This window comes from Chiloscyllium punctatum, chromosome 38 (genome assembly GCF_047496795.1).
Source record: "Chiloscyllium punctatum isolate Juve2018m chromosome 38, sChiPun1.3, whole genome shotgun sequence".
In the NCBI taxonomy this organism is placed as follows: domain Eukaryota; kingdom Metazoa; phylum Chordata; class Chondrichthyes; order Orectolobiformes; family Hemiscylliidae; genus Chiloscyllium; species Chiloscyllium punctatum.
The window spans coordinates 45,951,110-45,971,490 of NC_092776.1; the positions used below are offsets into that span (position 1 = coordinate 45,951,110).

Sequence of the window (20,381 nt, forward strand, 5' to 3'; positions counted from 1 at the left end):
ACCTTTACTGCAGAAGTGCTTCCAGTCCTTTATCATATTTTCCATTAGCACAACAACTATTTGACAGTACCGGTTTTGTGATGTGTATCTTTGGTAACTTGGTTCAGACACATTAAATATTTTACTATAGGATCTTACAACTATATAAAGGAGATTTTCATCCCCCACCTGTTTGAATTGGATTGGAACCACGTTCCCAGAGATGGAAAAAAAACTATGACGTTGAAAATTCCAGATTTATTTTTGACAGAAAATGTAAACAAAAATCATTGTGTGCTAATCATTCTGGTCTTAAATGTTAGAACTTACTATTCATGCATTTCTGCCTCTCCACTTAAGGAAGCCCTTCCTTTCTTTTGATGCATTCTCTCCTAAATCTTCCAGTGCAGTACACCATCTGTTTTCTCCCATGTAAAATATCTTATGGTATCTACATTAAATTTACTATGAAAATTTAAGCTGCTGCCCTACAGCACAAAACACTATCATCTCCCTGGAGGCCCCCCTCCTGTTGTGTCTAACTACCCATGTAACCTTTTCTGGCTAAAAAATTAGTCAAAGCACAACCAACTAATTTAGTGGCTCCGCAAAGCCAGTCAGTAAATCCTCAACTATGTCATTTAAATTCCTCTAAACTGAAGAAACAAAAGGAATCAAACCACTCTATAATAAGCACATTGATACTGATTATAGCAAGGCTTTTGGCTGCAAAATAAATCCACATAATTATCGTAACCAACAATCCAGAAAACTTAATTTCAGAAAGCTGTGGATTGTGTGTTTACATATCATTCCTTATAGAAGGATATATGAGCTTTTCAAAAACAATTACTACATCCTAGGCTCAATCATCTTCAGCTACGTCATGAATGACCTTCCTTCCGTGGTAAGGTCAGAGGTAGGGATGTTTGCTGATGTTTAGTGTTGAACATTGCACATTCTCAACTCCTCAGGTACTGAAGTTGTCCACATCCAAGTCTACCTGTACAATATCCACGTTTGGCTGACAAGTGACAAGCAAGACTTGTCATACAAGTGCCAGCACTGGTTATCTCCATCAGGAGATTATCTAACCATTACCCCTTGACATTCAATGGCATTGCCATTGTGAAACACCCAGTATCTACATTCTGAGGAGTTACAATTGACAAGAAACTAAACTAGATTCACCATATACATACTTCAGCTACAAGAGCAAGACAGAGGCTAGGAACCCTGCAGCAGGTAACTCACTTCCTGACTTCCCAAAGCCTGACCACCATGTACAAGATACAACACAGTGGTGGAATACTCACCACTTGCCTGGATGACTGCAGCTCCGACAACAATCTAGATGCATGAAACTATCCAGGACAAAGCAACCTGTTTTACTGGCACTATATCCGCAGACGTCCATTCCCTGACCACTGATGCTCAGTAGCAGCAGTGTGTACCATCCACAAAGTGCACTGTGGAAGTTCACCAAGGCTCATTGGACAGCACTTTCCAATGAAATAACACCACTGCCTGAGAATGTGGTGGAAGTAGCTTTCAACAGGGAATGGAAAATTACACTGCAGGACTACAGGGAAAAGGCAGGGGGATAGAATAAGTTATCCTTGAAGTCAGTCACCGTCCTGATTTGGAAATCTATTACTGGTCCTTCAGTGTTGTTGGGTAAAAATCCTAGAATTACCTCCCTAAGAGCATTGTGGATCTACCCCCTACAGCAGATGGACTGTAACAGTTTAAGAAGGCAGGTCATCAACAACTTCACAAGGGCAACTAGGGATGGGCAAAATTGCTGGCCAATCAGTGACACCTACATCTCATGCATGAATTTAAAAAAATGAAACAAACCTCTAACTTTAATACACTAAATAATATGGATAAGCACTGCTTTCCATCTAATAAACAAAATTTAGGACTATAATTAGGAATGAAGATAGAGAATAGTTACAGCATAGAAGGTGGCCTTTGGCCAGCACTCCACAAGAGCTAATCCTACTCCCATTGCCTTTTCTCTGTAGTCCTGCTGTGTAATTTTCCATTCCCTTTTGAAAGCCATGTCCCACCACATTGTCAGGCAGTACTTTCCAGAGCCTAACCACTCATTGTGTAAAAAGGTATTGATGCAGGTTACTTTTGGTACTTTTGCCAAATCACCTTAATTCAGTGTAATCTCATTCACAACTGTTTCCCTCCTGAGACGTTAGTCCCAAACTACTCCATCCAGACTCCTCAAAACATTTGAAATCATCTGTCAAATATTTTCTCAACCTTTCCTTCTCTATTGAGACTGGCCCCAGTTTTGCCAATTTATGCTCTTTACTGAAGATGGAGAGATAAAGACGTAAGATTTAAGAACAAGTTAGAAAGAAAGACTTTCATTGTATAGCAGCGTCATGCTCTCAGGATGCCCTGTAATGCTTTACAGCCAAGTACTTTCAAATATGGTTACTGTTGTAAGGTGGGAAATGTGATAACCTGCAACATTCTATGAACAGCAATAAGATAATACCTATATCATCTGTTATTGGTGTTGGTTGACAGATTGGCCAGGCTAACATTAAGAATTCCTGTGCTCTCCTTTAGAGTTGGTGCTGTGGGATCTTTCATTTTTGTCCAAGAGGGTAAAAGAAGCCTCCATTTATCATCTAAAAGACTGCATCTCAACTTTGGGACACTCCTCCAGCAGTGCCAGCATAGAATTTGCATGACAGCCTTTGAACCCACGATCATCTGAGCCAGTGGTGAGAAAGCTGTAACAAAGCCATGACTGACATGTCTGGAATCAGATGTCTCAAACAAAATATGTGAATATTAGGCAGACAGGGTTGTATTTAATCACATTTTCCTGCATTCTCTAAAAGTGTAAAGAGCTTGACATCAGTAGTGGGTAAGTTGTTCGAGGGGATTCTGAGGAACAGGATTTCCATGAATTTGGAAAGATGAGGACCGAACAGAAATAGTCAACATGACTTCACGTGTGGAAAATAGTGCAGCACTAACTTGACTGAGTTTTACAAGGAAGTATCGAAGAGTATTGATGAAGGCACAGCAGTGGACGTGGTCTATATGGACTTTGGTAAGGTGTTTGACAAGATTCTGCACAGTAGACTGGTTAACAAGGTTAGATTACATGGAATATCGGGAAAACTGGCCACTTAGATACATAACTGACTCGAAGGTAGGAGACAGAGGGTAGAGGATTGCTTTTGGACTGGAGGCATACGTGACTAGTGGATCAGTGCTAGGTTCACTACTTTTTGTCATTTATATAAATGATATGGATGTGAATATAGGAAGTACTGTTAGTAAGTTTGGTGGTGTGGTGGACAGTGAAGGAGGTTATTTCAGACTACAATGGGACTTGATCAGATGGGCCGATAGGCTGTGAAGGGATAGATGGAATTTAATTTAGATAAATGTGAGAAGCTGCATTTAGGTAAGGCAAATCAGGAGGACGTATACACTTAATGGTAAGATTCTGGGGACTGTTGCCGAACAAAGAGACCTTGGAGTGCAGGCTCATAGTTCCTTGAAAATGGAGTCAAAGGTAGACAGGATAATGAAGGCAGCATTTGGAACTGTCGGCAAATTTAGCCCAATTAATCAGAGATCACAAACACACAGATCAGACTGTGAACTGATGAGGGTTTATTTAACAAACAGCGATATCACGGGAAAGACTTGACCCCACTGAAACAATCACTGACAGTCTGTTCAGAAGAAACCACAGCTTCTTTCCCGAACAGAGAATACAGTGGAGTTTTATACACTTAAAACAATGAAGTGTGAGTTATGAGACAATGGTGTGAGTTATACGACAAAGAGAAACACAGTTCATTCGGTGAAAAGATTCAAGTGTCTGGTGTCTGACAATGAGTTTCTTAATTGACTCAGGAGATTCCAATCCTTGGCTGGAGTAGGTGTTAGTGGGTTTCATCCTGGTTTCAATGTGTTCGTATTATTGAGGGGACAAGCGAAATACCTTTTGGTGCCTTCTTGTCTGGGTACCCTTTGTGAAGGCTTGACTCCCAGTGGGAGCAGGAAAAGCACAGCAGGTCAGGCAGCATTCGAGGAGCAGGAAAATCGACGTTTCATCAGAATTGGCTCTGACCTCATTGTTTCCTAGTGGGAGCACCTGTGCCCTAAGGACATCAGAAGTGCTAGGCTATTGTTGAGTACGAAGCTCATTATCAGTTAATCTGAAGAAGTATATTCTCTTGGTCTGGGGGTGGATGAGTCATGTCCTGAGGTATAGGTGATGTCTGGGGTAGTTGGTTTGGCCAATTTGAAGCATTGTGGGTGGGCTCAATGGCTAAGTGTAGACATTTTGTGTTGTCTATTTTGTTGCCATATCATGGAGAATCTGGGACCAATATTTTCTCCCAAAGGCATGCTTGCCTTTATTGGTCAGTGCGGAGACAGTGAGGTCTGCAAATGCTGGAGATCAGAGTTGAGAATGTGTTGCTGGAAAAGCTCTGCAGGTCAGGAGCAGGAAAATCCAGAGCCCTTCATCAGGAATGGGTCTAGGAAAGGGAGAGAGGTGTCAGAGATGGTCCAGGTGAATTTTAGGTCGGAGTGGAATGTGTTGGTGAAGTTGATGAAGTATTCGACCTCCTTACGAGGTGGCACAGATGCAGTTATCAATGTAACAGCAGAAGAGGTGAGGAGTGGTGCCGGTGTAACTCTGGAAGATGGACTGTTCTATGTAGCCGACAAAGAGACAGGCACAGCTGTGGCCCATGCAGGTGCCCATGGCTACCCCTTTCATCTGGAGGAAGTTGGAGGATTGGAAGGAGAGATTGTTGAGGGTGAGGACCAGTTCAGCCAAATGAATAAGAGTGTCAGTGTAAGGGTACTGGTGGGAATGTCTGGAGAGGAAGAAACGGAGGGCTTGGAGGCCCTGGTCATGGCGGATGGAGGTGTAGAGGGTATGGATGTCCATGGTGAAGATGAGGCGGTGGGGGCCGGTGAAACGGAAGTCTTGCATGGAGGGTGTGTGTGGTGTCCCAAATATAGGTGGGGAGCTCCTGGACCGGGTGGATAGGACAGTATCGAGGTAGATGGAGATGAGTTTGGTGGGGCAGGAACAGGCTGAGATGAAAGGTCGGCTGGGATAGTCAGGCTTGTGGATCTTGGGCAGGAGGTAGAATCGGGCAGTGTGGGGTTCCCGAACTATGAGGTTGGAAGCTATGGGTGGGAGATCCTGTGAGGTGATGAAGTTGTGTATGGTTTGGGAGATGATGGTTTGGTGATGGGGTGTGAGGTCATGGTCGAGGGGTGGTAAGAGATGGTGTCTTCGAGTTGGTGCCTGGCTTCAGTAATATAGAGGTCAGTGTGCCAAACTACCACTGCACCTCCTTTATCTGCTGGTTTGCTGGTGAGGTTGGGGTTGGAGCAGAGGGAGTGGAGGACTGTGCATTGTGAGAGCAATCGGTTGGACAGTTTGAGGCAGTTGATGTCATGGCGGCAGTTTGAAATGAAGAGGTCAAAAGCGGGAGGCGGAGGTGACGGAAGAAACATTCAAGGTCGCTGTGTGTGTCAAACTCATTAATCTGGGGCCGTAGAGGGATAAATATGAGGCCTTTACTGAGGACTAAACGTTCGTCCTCAGTGAGGGGGAGGTCTGGAGGAATGGTGAAGACACGGCAGGGATGGGAGCTAGGACCTGGAGCAGGGCTGGAGTTAGAGGTGGGATGGGAGCTAGGACCTGGAGCAGGGCTGGAGTTAGAGGTGGGATGGGAGCTAGGACCTGGAGCAGGGCTGGAGTTAGAGGTGGGATGGGAGCTAGGACCTGGAGCAGGGCTGGAGTTAGAGGTGGGATGGGAGCTAGGACCTGGAGCGGGGCTGGAGTTAGAGGTGGGATGGGAGCTAGGACCTGGAGCGGGGCTGGAGTTAGAGGTGGGATGGGAGCTAGGACCTGGAGCGGGGCTGGAGTTAGAGGTGGGATGGGAGCTAGGACCTGGAGCGGGGCTGGAGTTAGAGGTGGGATGGGAGCTAGGACCTGGAGTGGGGCTGGAGTTAGAGGTGGGATGGGAGCTAGGACCTGGAGTGGGGCTGGTGTTCGAGATGGGGGCAGAGACAGTGGCTTGAGTGGGCGTGGTTACCGGGTCAGTAGGGACATCACCAAAGGAGGTGATGCTTACGAAGGGGCCAGAAGTGGCACTTATAGCTAAGTTAATGGGGGCAGAAGTGACGTTACGGGCAGGGAGGGCAACGTTACAGTTGGGTCCTTGGCTGCTGATGTCAGTGGCAGCAGAAGTGACGTCACCAATGGGAACTACCAGTGGGGTGGAAGTGACTGCCGTAGCGGCAACTACGGGGGTTGAAGTGACGTTCAAGGTAGGTATCACGTCAGTGATAGTGAATCCAGCAGCACCTGATGAAGGGCTTCAGCCCGAAACGTCAATTTCCCTGCTCCTCAGATGCTGCTTGACCTACTGTACTTTTCCATCAACACACTCTTAATTTTATTGGTTAGTGCATTGAGTATAGGAGTTGGGAAGTCATGTAGTGGCAGTACAAGATATTGATTACTCCATGTTTGGAATATTGCATTCAATTCTGGTCTCCCTGCAATAAGAAAGATGTTGTGAAACTTGAGAGGGTGTACAAAAGATTTGCAAAGATGTTGCCAGGATTGGAGGGTTTGAGCTACAGGGAGAAGCTGAATAGGGTTGGGCTACCTTCCCTGAAGCAGAGGCTGAGGGATGACCTTACAGAAATTTATAAAATCATGAGGGACATTAATAGGATAAACAGCAAAAGTCTTTTTGCCAGGGTACAGGAAATAGATTTAAGGTGAGGGGAGAAGAATTTCAAAGGGATCTAATGGGCAATATTTTCACAAAGAGGGTAGTGCATATATGGAATGAGCTGCCAGAGGAAATGGCGGAGGCTGGTACAATTGCAACATTTGAAGGGCATCTGGGTGGGTATTAGAATAGTAAGGATTTAGAGGAATATGAGCCGAATGCTGGCAAATTGGACTACGTTATTTTGGGATATCTGCTCGGTGTAGATGAGTTGGACCAAAGGGTCTGTATCCATGCTGTACATCTCTGTGACTCTAAAACCAAACCTAATCTTGTTTAAAACTGTCACTATTACAAAAACAGAGTTCATATGAGAATAATTGGATTGCTTACCTGATTGTGGGGTCCATCTTGGAATAACCCTCATACTGTGTAATCTTCTGCAGTGCATAGATGTCCAGCTCAGGGCTCCCACACACAAGAATTTCCACTTCCTCTGGGAGGAGCAGCTGTGGAAGAATTAGTCTCTTACATTCACTTGTTCTGCACATTTGGGAACTAAAATTGAAATTTTGTTTGTCAAAGAAATCAAATGTACTTATGGAATGTTGAGGTGAAAGATTTTCCCTGTGTATTCTGACTGCTTCAAAAGAAACTTTGTCCTAGTTAAACAAGTTAATACATCTAGCTAACTAGCTTAACCTAGTTAAGCAAGGCATTCATTATAGACATTATTTGATATTATTACATTATCATATTAAATAGGAGTGTGGAAATTACAGGCATTTTTATATTCTAAAAACATTATTTTACCAAACAATAATCCAAGAAAATTACTAAATGATTATTTCCCTCAGCAGAGAGTACCATTTACTGAGCAAGAAATTAATAAGACTCCTCTTCAATGTTCTCATGCTACTACCACATATGGGAGGCAGGTCATATTTTCCAATACTTCATCATGAGTCTCAATTAAATGTAGTGAATTTGATACATTTGGTGAAGGTTTGTAAAGGACTTCAGTTTGTTCGGAGTAAGTTCCACGTTGACTCAGAGTTCAGTGAATACATCAATAATCTGTTGCATAGTAGTTCTTCTTTAGAGAAAGCATTAACTTGTGTACGTCTATTACAGACATAGTTGTTGCCTTGCATTTTGGCCCTCAGTTGATTGAGGTTGAGGTCAGTATGAAAGGGGTGAATATGATCTGGTTGCCGTTAGAGCTTAGCAGTGAGAAGACAGCCAAACTGTCACAAATAATACAATATAACTGAGTTAATCAAATGAGAAGCTGAGTAGCAAATAACTTTGTAACTTTAACAAATGACTATTTGTTAGATGCTTACCATTAAAGCATTGGAGGCACAAACACTATGAAATCCATAATAAAATGCTGCAAACTGTTTATATATGGATTTGTTCAAAAGAAAATCAATATAGAGCTGCACATACTCTGGAAAAAAAAGTAAAATATCATTGTACAAATAGCATTGCATATTATTCCCTTAGCTTTTAATCAACTTACATCCAGCTGAGTTTTTCAAATTGCGTGACATTCAAGAATTTAGTCTTTTAACTTACAATTTTTTTTCGTAAACTTGTAACCTTTCTTTAACATTAAATTATTTTGCAATTTAACTATAAGTCAAACTTAATGACTCAAACATGTTATCTGCTTCATCAAATACCACTGACAAGACTTTTTGCTGACAGAAATAGATTAAAGGGCACATTGACACAATAGATTCCTATAAAGATTGCTGAAAGCAAAATGAACAATAAAGAAATGTTTGAGCAAAGCTTTGTGAATGTTTGTCATTGCTTTAATCTATTCAGTGCATCTTTCTGCAAACTAGCAATATACAGTGCAACTGTTTAACAGTATCAGTCACTTGCTTGCCTTGTCTGTTCTGATTGGTAACTGGGATTCTGTTACCCCCTGGTTTGAGGTTATATGATTTTAGAATTCCAAATTCTTCCTGAAATATCTGAAATAAATAAAAGGTTGACAACATAAACTGACAGAACCATGAGTAACCAATCAGTTTCCATTAAAAAATAGGACTGAAGGTGATATCAGTGTTGAACATGTGCAAATGGAATGATTTGTTTTAATAAAGCAATAACTAATTTATTTTAAATATTGGAATTCCCACATTACAATAGAAAAAACATTTGATACAATGAAATGTTTGTGTATAACGGCAGAATTTCATGGTATATACCTCTACAGCTGTTATGAAAAATATCAACACTGTTCTGTAACAAGACAATCATTCAACAGGATAACAAAATAATATTTAAACAAACAGCTAACTTCAGATCTTTAATTTGAATTCGAGAGCATAGTGGGCAGGAGTTGTGGAAGAGGTTGATGCCTGTGGATGTTTCTCTGCCCTTTAGTCGTACCCCTTTAAGTTTAAACAAATACTTTTATTCATTTCCCTTTTAAATCTAGTGGTGATTCTGCACCCATCACTCTCTTTGGTTGAATAGACTATGTGCTAACAAAATTTTGTTTTTAAAAGATCTCAGTTTTTTCCTAGATTTATGTACCTTAGTTACTTCGAAAACATTCAGTTTTGAACATCAATAAATCTTTCAAATTATTTCTTTCTACTGAAAAGAACTCCAATTAAACTGCCATTATTCTCCCCAATCCCACCACTTCCACATTTGGAAGTACATATATGAGCAAACTCAGTACAAATAAATAAAATTTTAATAGGCTGAGAATTTTGATAAGTATGATGTTTAGAAGATTTTTATTTCACCATCTGGAGTTCAATAATTAGTTTAATTATTTTTCTCAGAACAAAAAAGGCATTTCAAATCAGATTCAAGTTAAGAACTTACTTGAAATGTGGAACAAAAGTCTTCTTCAATATTGCCTTCATAATTTATAAGTGCCGTAAGTCCATGAGCTAAGTCCTTCAAATGACAGACTTAATTGTTAATAATTCATTCGTAAAGCTCACCCATTAATATGGTCTACAATTCTAGAATAACATTAGGTCACATTGTCCTTTAGCCAAGGGTACAGTGGCTTATGCTGTCTCTAGATCTGTTTCCTAATCAGCAATAGCAGGGACACTTTGCAGGTAAAAATGTAGTCTGTTCCCTTGCCCAGATGGGCAATTTCTAAACTTCCATCTTCTACCAATAAATGAACTAACCTCGTTCATTGTGGGAATTCAAACATCATTTTTAAACTGGCTGTTGAACATGAAACTCCATGTAATGCTCCATTTCTATAGCTACTTGAGCGCAAGCTTATTTTTATGTTGAATCCATCCACCAGGTTGCTATCTAGTTTGCAATTAAAACTTTAATATTAAACTTAAAAAAAAAACAGGCTGGAGAAATTCTAGCTTTGAATCCAGGTTTTGCTAGGTCATTTAGAATTGAGAAGTCATGCCAATGAAAGTCACGCCATTATTGATTGATGTACAGTGATTTTGTGAACACTAGATGAGAAGGAGGTCACACACAGCTGTGAACAGCCAGCCAATACTAGCTGCTTATGCTCAGATATGGAAAAATTGCTAGCCCCTACAAGGTAGCACCTAAGGAAAGGAGTTAACAACTTCAAAAATGGAGAGAAAGGATGACTGCTAGATTGGGTGAATAGGAAAATATTTTTCAACAATTATGGCAAAATTATATGTCTTAAGTACAAAATAGCTTGTAAAGTATCGAACATTTGGCTTTGCTGATGCTTTTTTAGGGCAGCACAGTGGCTCAGTGGTTAGCACTGCTGCCTCACAGCACCAGGGACCCGGATTCAATTCCCGCCTCAAGCAACTGTCTGTGTCTGTGTGGTTTTTCTCCGGGTGCTCCAGTTTCCCCCCCACAATCCAAAGACGTGCAGGTCAGGTCAATTGGCCATGCTAAATTGCCCACAGGGTTAGTTGCATTAGTCAGGGGTAAATATAGGGTAGGGGGCTGGGTGGGTTACTCTTCAGAGGATCGGTGTGGACTTCTTGGGTCAAAGGGCCTGTTTCCATACTGTATGGAATTTAATCTAACCTAAATAAAATGTCTGTGTTACAAAATCTCTGTAAAAAGGAGAACTTTTATTTTGGCTGTTATTTTATCTGTAGCCAATAACAGCTTAAAATATCTCTTTCAATTGTGCTTCAAGATGACCAACAGAATTTATTAATTGTGCAACAGCAGAAGCCACATCATCTTTCAATTGTGTAAGTGATCACCGTAACTGCTGCCTTCACTACTTCTAAACTATTTGACATTGACATATACAGATTTTTGGAGAAAAAAATCCTTTCTTACTTTGGCTATATATCCTCTGTAAATTTCCTGAGGTCTCTCATGATTCTAAGCAACTCTTTGTAATAAGTGATGGGATTAATTAACAGCGTATTAAAATCTGTGTGTTCTTTGATAGGAAAAAAAAAGTGTGTAACTGTACACGAGCAACAGAAATAACCTCTAAAATCTTAGGTCCAATAAAAGCTCTTAAACTCTACATCTTATAAAGACACTTACCGGCATAAGTTGGCGCAGATCATCAAGTGTAAGCAATGCTACTCCAACAGTAGCATTCTGGTGGGTTGGAACAACAGGAGGACTCAGGAGCTTCTTGTAACAGAAGGGTGGAAACCGAACATTCAGGGTGATACTATTATACACAGCCAGACCCATCAACTATACAATAGAAATGTTAAGGTAAAAGCACAACATGCAAGTCAGTGCAACTAACAAAAAACAATGACACGTTTTACCTAAAAAAAAACAAATCTGAAATTCTCAAAGGATAACCCTCTACCGACAGGAGTGAAACTTCATGGTGTAATTGTATTCTTGTCAGGAGCAAAAACTTCATCACTAAAATACACACTAATTATTAGTCCTCACTGTTGTAAGTGATTTTAACAAGATATAACAAATGCCATAATTCTTGAAATTCACAGGGAGGTTTGTGGCAAATTCCTATTTTTGGTCAGCTAATGATGAAAGGGTGCAAATCATCTAGTAACTTTTAAATCATAAATAATTTCATTATGCCTCTTTCTCTACACAGATAACTTCTTTAAAATATACACATTCATAACCATAATTTTCCTAGCTAACTCTAGGCCACTACGTTGAAGAACTAGAAGTTGTATTTTGTTGTTGGTCCACAGCTGGCTGGAAAAAAGTATCTTGTGGCATGCCTATTAGACTTGTTCTTGCACTCTTCAGTTCAAAGTGTAGAATTTCCTCCTTACTAGGTGGTGGCAAGGAGAGAGAATAATTGGGCAAGTTGGCCCTGAAAAGATATTTGCTCTTTCTTCAGATCTCACCAGTTTAGTTTTGGGCTATTAGGACATGTAGCCAGTAACTAAAGTCAGTAAGAGCATTGCTTAGTATCAGTTTCTGACCTGTAGATGTCTATAAAGACTACATTCTGACATTACAGGACATTTTTCTCATTCTACTCTGGTCAATTCTCGAGTAAATTTCAGAAAACCTGTGCAGCTTTGTGTTTAAACATTGTCTAGTTTTGTAATGTGCACTGGGGAATGAATTTAAATGACTTAAAATATTTCATTTTGTTTGCTTGGAATTAAGTGTTCCTAAGAGATTTCTCTCATGTTCTGATCCTGACAGACCTTGAAAAATAGCAATTTGCTTTTAAAGTACTCTGTTCAATATACCTCTCTTGAAGCAGTTACTACTGATGGCAATTTTATATCAATGCATTAGGCAAAGGATACAGTTCCGACTAATTGAAATTCAGAGTAGCTTTCACATTTAAAGCTACTGAACCAATAAAACCGTGAATCCCACTGATATGTAAACATTCCTGTTAAACAAAAACTGAAATTTGTGACACCTTTTTTAAAAAAACACACATGTAAATGATTCTTACATTGCAGGTGCACCTGGTTGGGAATTAAATTTTAGTAGGTGAACAAGAAAAGGGACATCTCAAAATATGTGTAACACCTATGGCATGTTATTAATTTGCAATGACACTGCTTGATATATGGAAAAGATCGGTTGAATTTGAGAGCCCAATTTAGAGACAGGTGAGGTGGAAATATAATTTAGATTGCTGACTTTCATGTTGGTCTCCACCAAACCTTGGGCCTTCAGCCATTGTGAAAGAGGGTAGCTCAGGGTCAGATACACTGCCTGCTAGTAGGCATCAAGAGCCATGTGGGTTAACTCCATTTAGTTGAGTCTAATAATGCCCTGTTCCTGCAACAGCTAGGAATCCCAGTTGGCAGTGGGGGCAGTCCATATTGGTCTGAATCACATCCAGAATAACTTGGTAAGCTCAAGGAAATCACTCCTTGATCATGGAGTGGGTGAGGTTTTGAGGCACGCTTTCAATTACTCTGCTCAAAATGGTCAGTACGCGAATGGCAGTGGGAAACTGGCCCATCAGCCAATATATCTGACTGTCTCTTTCACCCTTCTCACCCTCGTGATCTGAAATTTAATCCCATACTACTTATTTTACTTGCAATCACTAGAGTTTTTTTTAAAAAAGTACCTTCACATAACATACAGAATGGCAGTTTTGGCTCATATTTACCTCTGCTTAGAATATGGATTTCTATGACAAAGGCCAAGAATCATAAAATCTTCATCTAATTTACACCCCTTCTTCTTTACCAAGTACAAGCTAACTTAGTGTTACTAAAATAAATTTTTATTCAGGCCAGCATTCATTTCCCATCCTTATTGCCCACCGGGCAGTTCAGAGTCAACCACATAGCTGTGGGTCTCAAGTTACATGGAGACCAGACCAGGAAAAGATGGCATCTTTGTTTTCTAAAGGACATTAGTGAACTGGATGGATTTTTCTTACAATCGACAATGATTTCGTAGTCAGCATTAGGCTTTTAATTTCAGATTTTTAAAAAATTGAATTCAAATTCTACCATCTGCTGTGGTGGGATTCTAACTCAGGTTGCCAGAAAATTACCTGCATCTTCAGATTATTAGTCTCACAATAATACCCCTAGGCCATTGCCTCCCCAATATTATTGATTGAAATGGTCATTAAATTAAAACAAAATAAGGGTTTATTTTGGAAATTCATTGGTAATTTGAAAAATAAACCAAAACTTCTATCTCTAAATAGTCGGCGATCAGACATATGTATCAGGATCCCTTGGAGCCCCTGATTACAAGGTAATTGCTGAGGAAGTTTAAACTTCCAACTACCACTTATTAGCATCTTGAACCCCTAGAAGAACCCCAATACTGAGCTGGAGTTGCAGACTTCTGAGTTCCAACTTGCCTGAATAGTTATCTAGAAAAAAAACAAAGATGTTCTAACCTCTGGATAACTATAAAACTGATGATGCTGCTTGATAGTCTCCCAATACCCGACCCTTACACCAATGACATTCCTCGATCTGACAGCCAGCTTGATTTCCTAAGCCGCAGATGCATAGATCAACCCAGCCTCTGCGTGACTAATCCATCCAACTCATTTGCCCCGAAGATCACACCCATTCTTCTTAACCCCTCATTCACTCACTGCAACCTACGCCCTCACCTGTCACGACCCATTCACCTTTTCACCTAACACACTATCCCTCACCTACCCATGTCATCCTATGTCTTCACCCATTTACCTTCTCTCCATAGCTTGTCAAAGTGACATTGAAACTTCCTACCCTGGGATACAGCAGTTACTACTGTAAAAAGGGGGTGTCATCAGTGCTGCACAGAAAGGCTTCCTGATCAGATACTTTCTATATTTCTGAAGAAGTGGTCCAAATTTGACTTTCAGGCCAGAAATGTAAAGCTATGGGGCAAGTTAAGTATAAAGGATCACAGTGGCTATCTTAAAATTATTAATAAACAGTATACTGGATGTAAGTTTGCTTGCTGAGCTGGAAGGTTTGTTTTCAGACATTTCATCACCATACTAGGTAACATAATCAGTGAGCCTCCATGAAGCACTAGTGCTATGACCCACTTTCTATTTGTGTGTTTAGGTTTCCTTGGGCTGGTGATGAGATTTCCTGTTCTTTTTCTCAAAGGGTGGTAAATGGGGTCCAAGTCGATGTGTTTATTGATTGAGTTCCAGTTGAAATGCCATGCTTCTAGGAATTCTCATGCATGTCGCTGTTTGGCTTGTCCTAGGATGGATGTCAAAACAGCGACACACACGAGAACTCCTAGAAGCATGGCATTCCAACCAGAACTCAATCAAAAATCACATTGACTTGGACTCAATTTACCACCCTCTGAGAAAAAGAGCAGGAAATGACATCACCAACCCAAGGAAACCTAAACACATTAACAGAAAGCAGGTCATAACACCAGTGCTTCACCAGAAGCTCACTGATGAGGTTACCTAGTATGGTGACGAAACATCCGAAAACAAACCTTCCAGCTCAGCAAGCAAAGATACATCCAGAACCTCTACCTGAGTTACAAATCTTCTTAAAACTCAAAAACAGTCTCCTGTAACTCTGTGATTTACACTCCTCAGAAGATTTTGCCCATGATGTAAGTCCTTCAGAACTCTTGATGTTTACATAATTGTTTTTGAGCTCTAAAACCAATGCACCAGAATTGGGTCTTAAAAAATGTAAAATTCATGTTTAAAATAATTAAGTAAGCTTTAATCATGATTTATTCGAACTATGTTTATTGTTAAACTTCAGTTAAGAAAAATCATTTTACACCATAACAAATTGCTTTAACTTGCAAACCTTAAGAGTGTAGAGTGTATAAAAATTTTTAATATTTAAATAATTCTAAAAAATGCAATAGTTACAAAGAATTTAAATTAATATGAAAATGCAGAAATGAATTAAGTATCAATTCTCTTCCCACTGAACTTCACCTCACAGTTTTCCTTATTTGTTAATAGATAAGGAGAACCTTTTGTAGATTGCTATCGTTAATTTTCTAATATTGTGTTGCTCTTTAATTCCCCTAAATATTTTGGTTGGCAATAGATCAATGGTTGTTCCTATAGAGGTCTGCCTTATATGCTCTAAAATAGTAAATTATGTATTAAAATATATAAATATTGAAACCATATGGTAAACTTATTAATATACTTATTCATCTGCTCAAACATTTACACAAGAGAAAAACCACTACTGCAACTGATTTTGAAAATTAAATTGTAGGTTAACCTTTGATCTATACATTTCTTTTACTCTTTAATGACATGTGGGTCGCACTGCCCTTAAGAAGATGGTAGCAAACCACTTTCTCGAGTCACTTCAGTCCATTGCATTTGATTATAGTTATCCTACTGTCAGATATTGACCCAGTGACCATGAAGAAATAGCAAAATATTTCCAAGTCAAAATGTTGTGTGGCTTGGACGACAGCTTGTAGGATAGGGTAATATTGATTATTGAATTTTTTATTATCATATTTACCAAGATACATAATGGATACTCAGGGTAGCTAAGTCGTGGAGGCAGGGGTATTCATGCGGGGGAAAGGGATGAGAGTTTATGAGTTTAACAATCACTCTTACAACTATGCCAATAATCCCAGTAAAATGAAATACTTCTTTTAGTCTGCCAGCTTCACCATCCACCTGTTTCCTTTGCCACCATGGGCTTGCCTCTTGGAAACTTGCAATGTAGATGGGTTTGCAGAGTTAAGAGCTTTCTTGACTTGATCTCCTACTTGAAAACCTGGCCGTATATTTTAAAACTATAGCATCGCAGTCTTCTACGGTTCCTTAACCTCGAGTTTTCTAAAGAACAAGGAACAGTACAGCACAAAAACAGGCTCTTTAGCCTACCAAGCCTGAGCCAACACATGACACCTTTCTAAATTAAAATCCTTTTGCCACTGTGAGGTCTGTACCTCTCTGTCCCCTACCTATTTGTCTATTAGTCAAGATGCTTCTTAAACATTGCTACTGTATCTGTTTCTACACCTCCTCTGGCAGAGCATTTCAAACATTATCAACCTCTGTGTAAAAAACATTTGCCTTTCCCATTTACTTTAAACTTTCCCCCTTTTACCTTAAACCTAGCAATTGACATTTCTACTCTGGGAAAAAGACTCTAAAATCCCATTATATCCATACCTCTCAATTTTGTAAATTTCCATCAGGTTGACCCTTAGCCTTGGATGTTCAAGTATCCAATCTCTTTTTATAGCTAATACCCACCAAACCAGGCAACATGCTGGTAAACCTTTTCTGTACCCGCTCCAAAGCTTCTGTTATCATTCTTCTGTTATCATTGCTACCAGAACTATACGCAATATTCCAAATATGAGCTAACTAAATTTCTATACATACAACATGTCTTGCCATTTTTTATTCACTGTGCCCTGACTGATGAAAGCAAGCATGCTATATGCCTTCTTGACCATCTTATGCATTTGCGTTGCCACTTTCAGGGAATTATTGACCTCTGTGCCTAGATACATGTTTATGTTAATGTTTCTGAGGGTTCTGCCACTTACTGTATACTTACCTCCTGCATTAGACCTTCCAAAATGCATCACTTCACATGTCCAGATTAAATTTCATCAGCCATTTCTCTACCAATTTTCCAGCCTATCTATATCCTGCTGTATTCTCTAGCAATACTCCTCACCATCCACAGCTCCCCCAATCTTTGTACCATCCTCAACCTTACTAATTCAGTTACCTACATTCTCCTCCAAATCACTTAGATACATATTACAAACAAGAAGAATCCCAGCATTGATCCCTGCGGCACATCACTGGTCATAGATCTCCAGTCAGATAAGCACCCTTCCACCGCTACTCTGTCTTCAATCACCAAGTCAGTTCTGATTCCATCTTATAGCTCATCATGGATTCCATGTGACTTCACCTTCTGTAATAGCCTCCCAGGAGGGAACTTGTTAAAGGCCTTGTTAAAGTTTATGTCGAAAATTCTGCCTTCAATTGTCTGTCACTTCCTTAAAAAAAATCTTAATTACAAAGCCTCAGTGCCTATTGCTAATATGTCCATATTTTTTCAAATGTGAATAAATCCTATCTCTACCAAATCCCGTATTATTTCTCTACTACTGATGTAAGGCTCATTGGCCTGTAATTTCCCAGTTGCCCTTCTTAAACAAAGGAACAATATTGGCTACTCTCCAAACCTCTGGGACCTCTCCTGTGACTGAAGAGGATACAAAGTTTTCATACAAGGTCCTAGCAATTTTGTTCCTTCCCTCCCTCAGTGGAATCTAAACACAAATGATTTATTTACATTAAAAGATACAATTTTTGGGGGGGACATTTAAGAAGTCTCTTGATAATTTATAAAATTTATCTTACAATGTTATCATCAGACACATGGAATATACTGCCATCTACTGCAATAATACAGAATTCACTGACATTTGATGGACAGCTTTTCACATATCAAAAGGAAGTTTCAAATAACTATAACATTTTAAACTAATCCAGTAAGGAGACACTAGGTCATAAAACAAACAGCAAACTAAAGTGACCTTTGTGAAAGGGCACAACTAATGAAGAACAAGAAAAAAAAACTGAAAAAAAAGAAGCCTGCAAGGATAATTAAAATGACCAGAGTCCATGGTGGGATCCAGTCCTTGTGATGCCACCAGTTGCAGAAAGACTCAAGCATATCTCTGGGAATCTTCAGGTCCAATTGGGCATGGAAAAGCCATGGAGGAGAGGCAAGCAGTCACCAGCACAGGCTGCATTGGCCACCTGACTAGGTCTAGGTACAGATTCACAAGGATGTTATCAGTCTGGCCTGCTAGTCCATGTCATAGAATCATTGAATCGCTGCAGTGCAGTAAGAGGCCATTTGGCCCATCAAGTCTGCACTGACCCACCAAAGAAGATCCCACCCAGACCAAAATGTCTGCCTACACCTGTAACCCCACAGTTATCGTGGCTAATCCATCTAGCCTGCACACCCCTGGACACTAAATTTAGCATGGCCAATCCACTTAACCTGCACATTTTTGTACTGTGGGAGGAATCTGGAGCATCTGGAGGAAACCCACGTAGACATTGGGAAAACTTGCAAACTCCACACAGACAGACCAGTCACCTGGAGACCCTGGACTCAAACCAGGGTCTCTTGTGCTGTGAGGCAACAGTGTTAACCACTGTGCCATCGTACTCCTCCATGCCACCGATGTTCCTGCACCCCACCTCCACCAGAATCCTTCCCACTACCTCTAGGTGACTAAAACTCCTTGAATATGGGACTGAAGCGGAACCACAGGACCTTCTTCAAATAGTGGTCCAGAGAATATGATGGGCTACAAAGCTAAATCTTGGGCAACAGGTTTTGCAACAACCTTTAATTTTAGGTGACATACAACAGAGAATTGGAGGAATAAATTACTTCAACAGATTCACTTGCTCCCAATCAGAAGTGTTTTCAGAAAACTGATTTATTAATTTTACTATTTTTAAATCATACCATAATCAGGTTGGAAGATCTGACGAATGAGCAGAAGAAACCACTCTTTGGTGAGACCGCCCATATCCAATCCAGCTTCACCAACAAAGGTGATTTTCAGCTTCTTTTTTAAATCTGCCCTTTTTCTTGTTAACTGTAACATAAAAGAGATGTCCAGAGGGAAGATGAGGAACAGAACTTTAAAAATAAATGACACATGAAATTGTAAAAATGAATTGTGGGTAAGAGAAAATATATTTTCAACATAGAATTTCTGTAGTGCATTTGGCCCTACTGGTTCTGCATTGACCCTCCAAAGAGCATTTCAATTGTGTTTAGCATAGCCAATCCACCTAACCTGCACGTCTTTGTGCTGTGGGAGGAAATAGGAGCACCATGCAGACATGGGAGAACATCGAAACTCTGTACAAACAATCACCCAAGGCAAACCCGGTTCCCTGGCACTGACAGGCAGTAGTGCTAATCACTGTACTACGTCGCCCTATATCATAACAAATAACGTGCTTAACTTTGTACTTTAGTTTCTATATTAAATCATGCCAAAGTTTGCTGTTGCGCCATCAAAATATTTTGTCAGTCAAGTAATTTGGTGTAGTTACAAGATAACTGCTAAAGTGGCATTTTTAATAGTCCATTCAATCAGAGCAGTTGTGAAGAACATCATTTATATTTCAATTGTACATCTCACTTATCATCAACAATCACATCTTTATTTTTCCTCTGTTGTTTAAAACTGTGGCTGGTATGTCAGGAATACAATCCACCAGGTGTGGTAGGCTGCACCTGCAACAGGGCTTGCAAGAAAAGTAGCACATTCAACAACTTCCTTCCTAACCTCTCCCCCAATCACTCATGCTCCCCTCATGCCATACATCATGTATCTTAATTTTATTACCATATACTTGCTCTTAACACATATGCGCAATGCAATGGATGATCATATAGTGTATAGTAATTGAGTCCTTGTAGAGAGATAAGACTAAGATGTAGGAGGCAGAAGTAGACCATTCAGCCCATCAAGTCTGCTCTGCCATTCAATGAGATGATGGCTGAACTGACAATCCTTAACTCCACTTTCCTGTCTTTTCTCAATAGTCCTTGATTTCCTTACTGATTAAAAATTTGTCTATCTCATTAAGTACATTCAACACCACAGCCTCAACAGCCCTCTCCAATAACAGATTTATTCTCAGAGACAAAGTTCCTCCTCATCTCTATGCAACATCTTATTCTGAGATAATGCCCTCTGGTCATAGAC

General features: G+C 40.1%; 1 protein-coding gene across 1 annotated transcript in view; it reads right to left on the bottom strand.

Moving 5' to 3' along the window:
* The window catches only part of hectd2 (HECT domain containing 2), a 104,559-nt gene that overhangs the window by 11,263 nt on the left and 72,915 nt on the right, over positions 1 to 20,381 (bottom strand). Inside the window, exons 13-19 of the mRNA XM_072557782.1 lie at positions 19,124 to 19,256; positions 12,464 to 12,552; positions 11,253 to 11,411; positions 9,600 to 9,674; positions 8,644 to 8,731; positions 8,090 to 8,196; positions 7,137 to 7,252 (exon numbers count right to left, since the gene is read on the bottom strand). Coding sequence (XP_072413883.1) covers positions 7,137 to 7,252; positions 8,090 to 8,196; positions 8,644 to 8,731; positions 9,600 to 9,674; positions 11,253 to 11,411; positions 12,464 to 12,552; positions 19,124 to 19,256 — 767 coding nt within the window. The remainder of the gene's footprint in view (positions 1 to 7,136; positions 7,253 to 8,089; positions 8,197 to 8,643; positions 8,732 to 9,599; positions 9,675 to 11,252; positions 11,412 to 12,463; positions 12,553 to 19,123; positions 19,257 to 20,381) is intronic.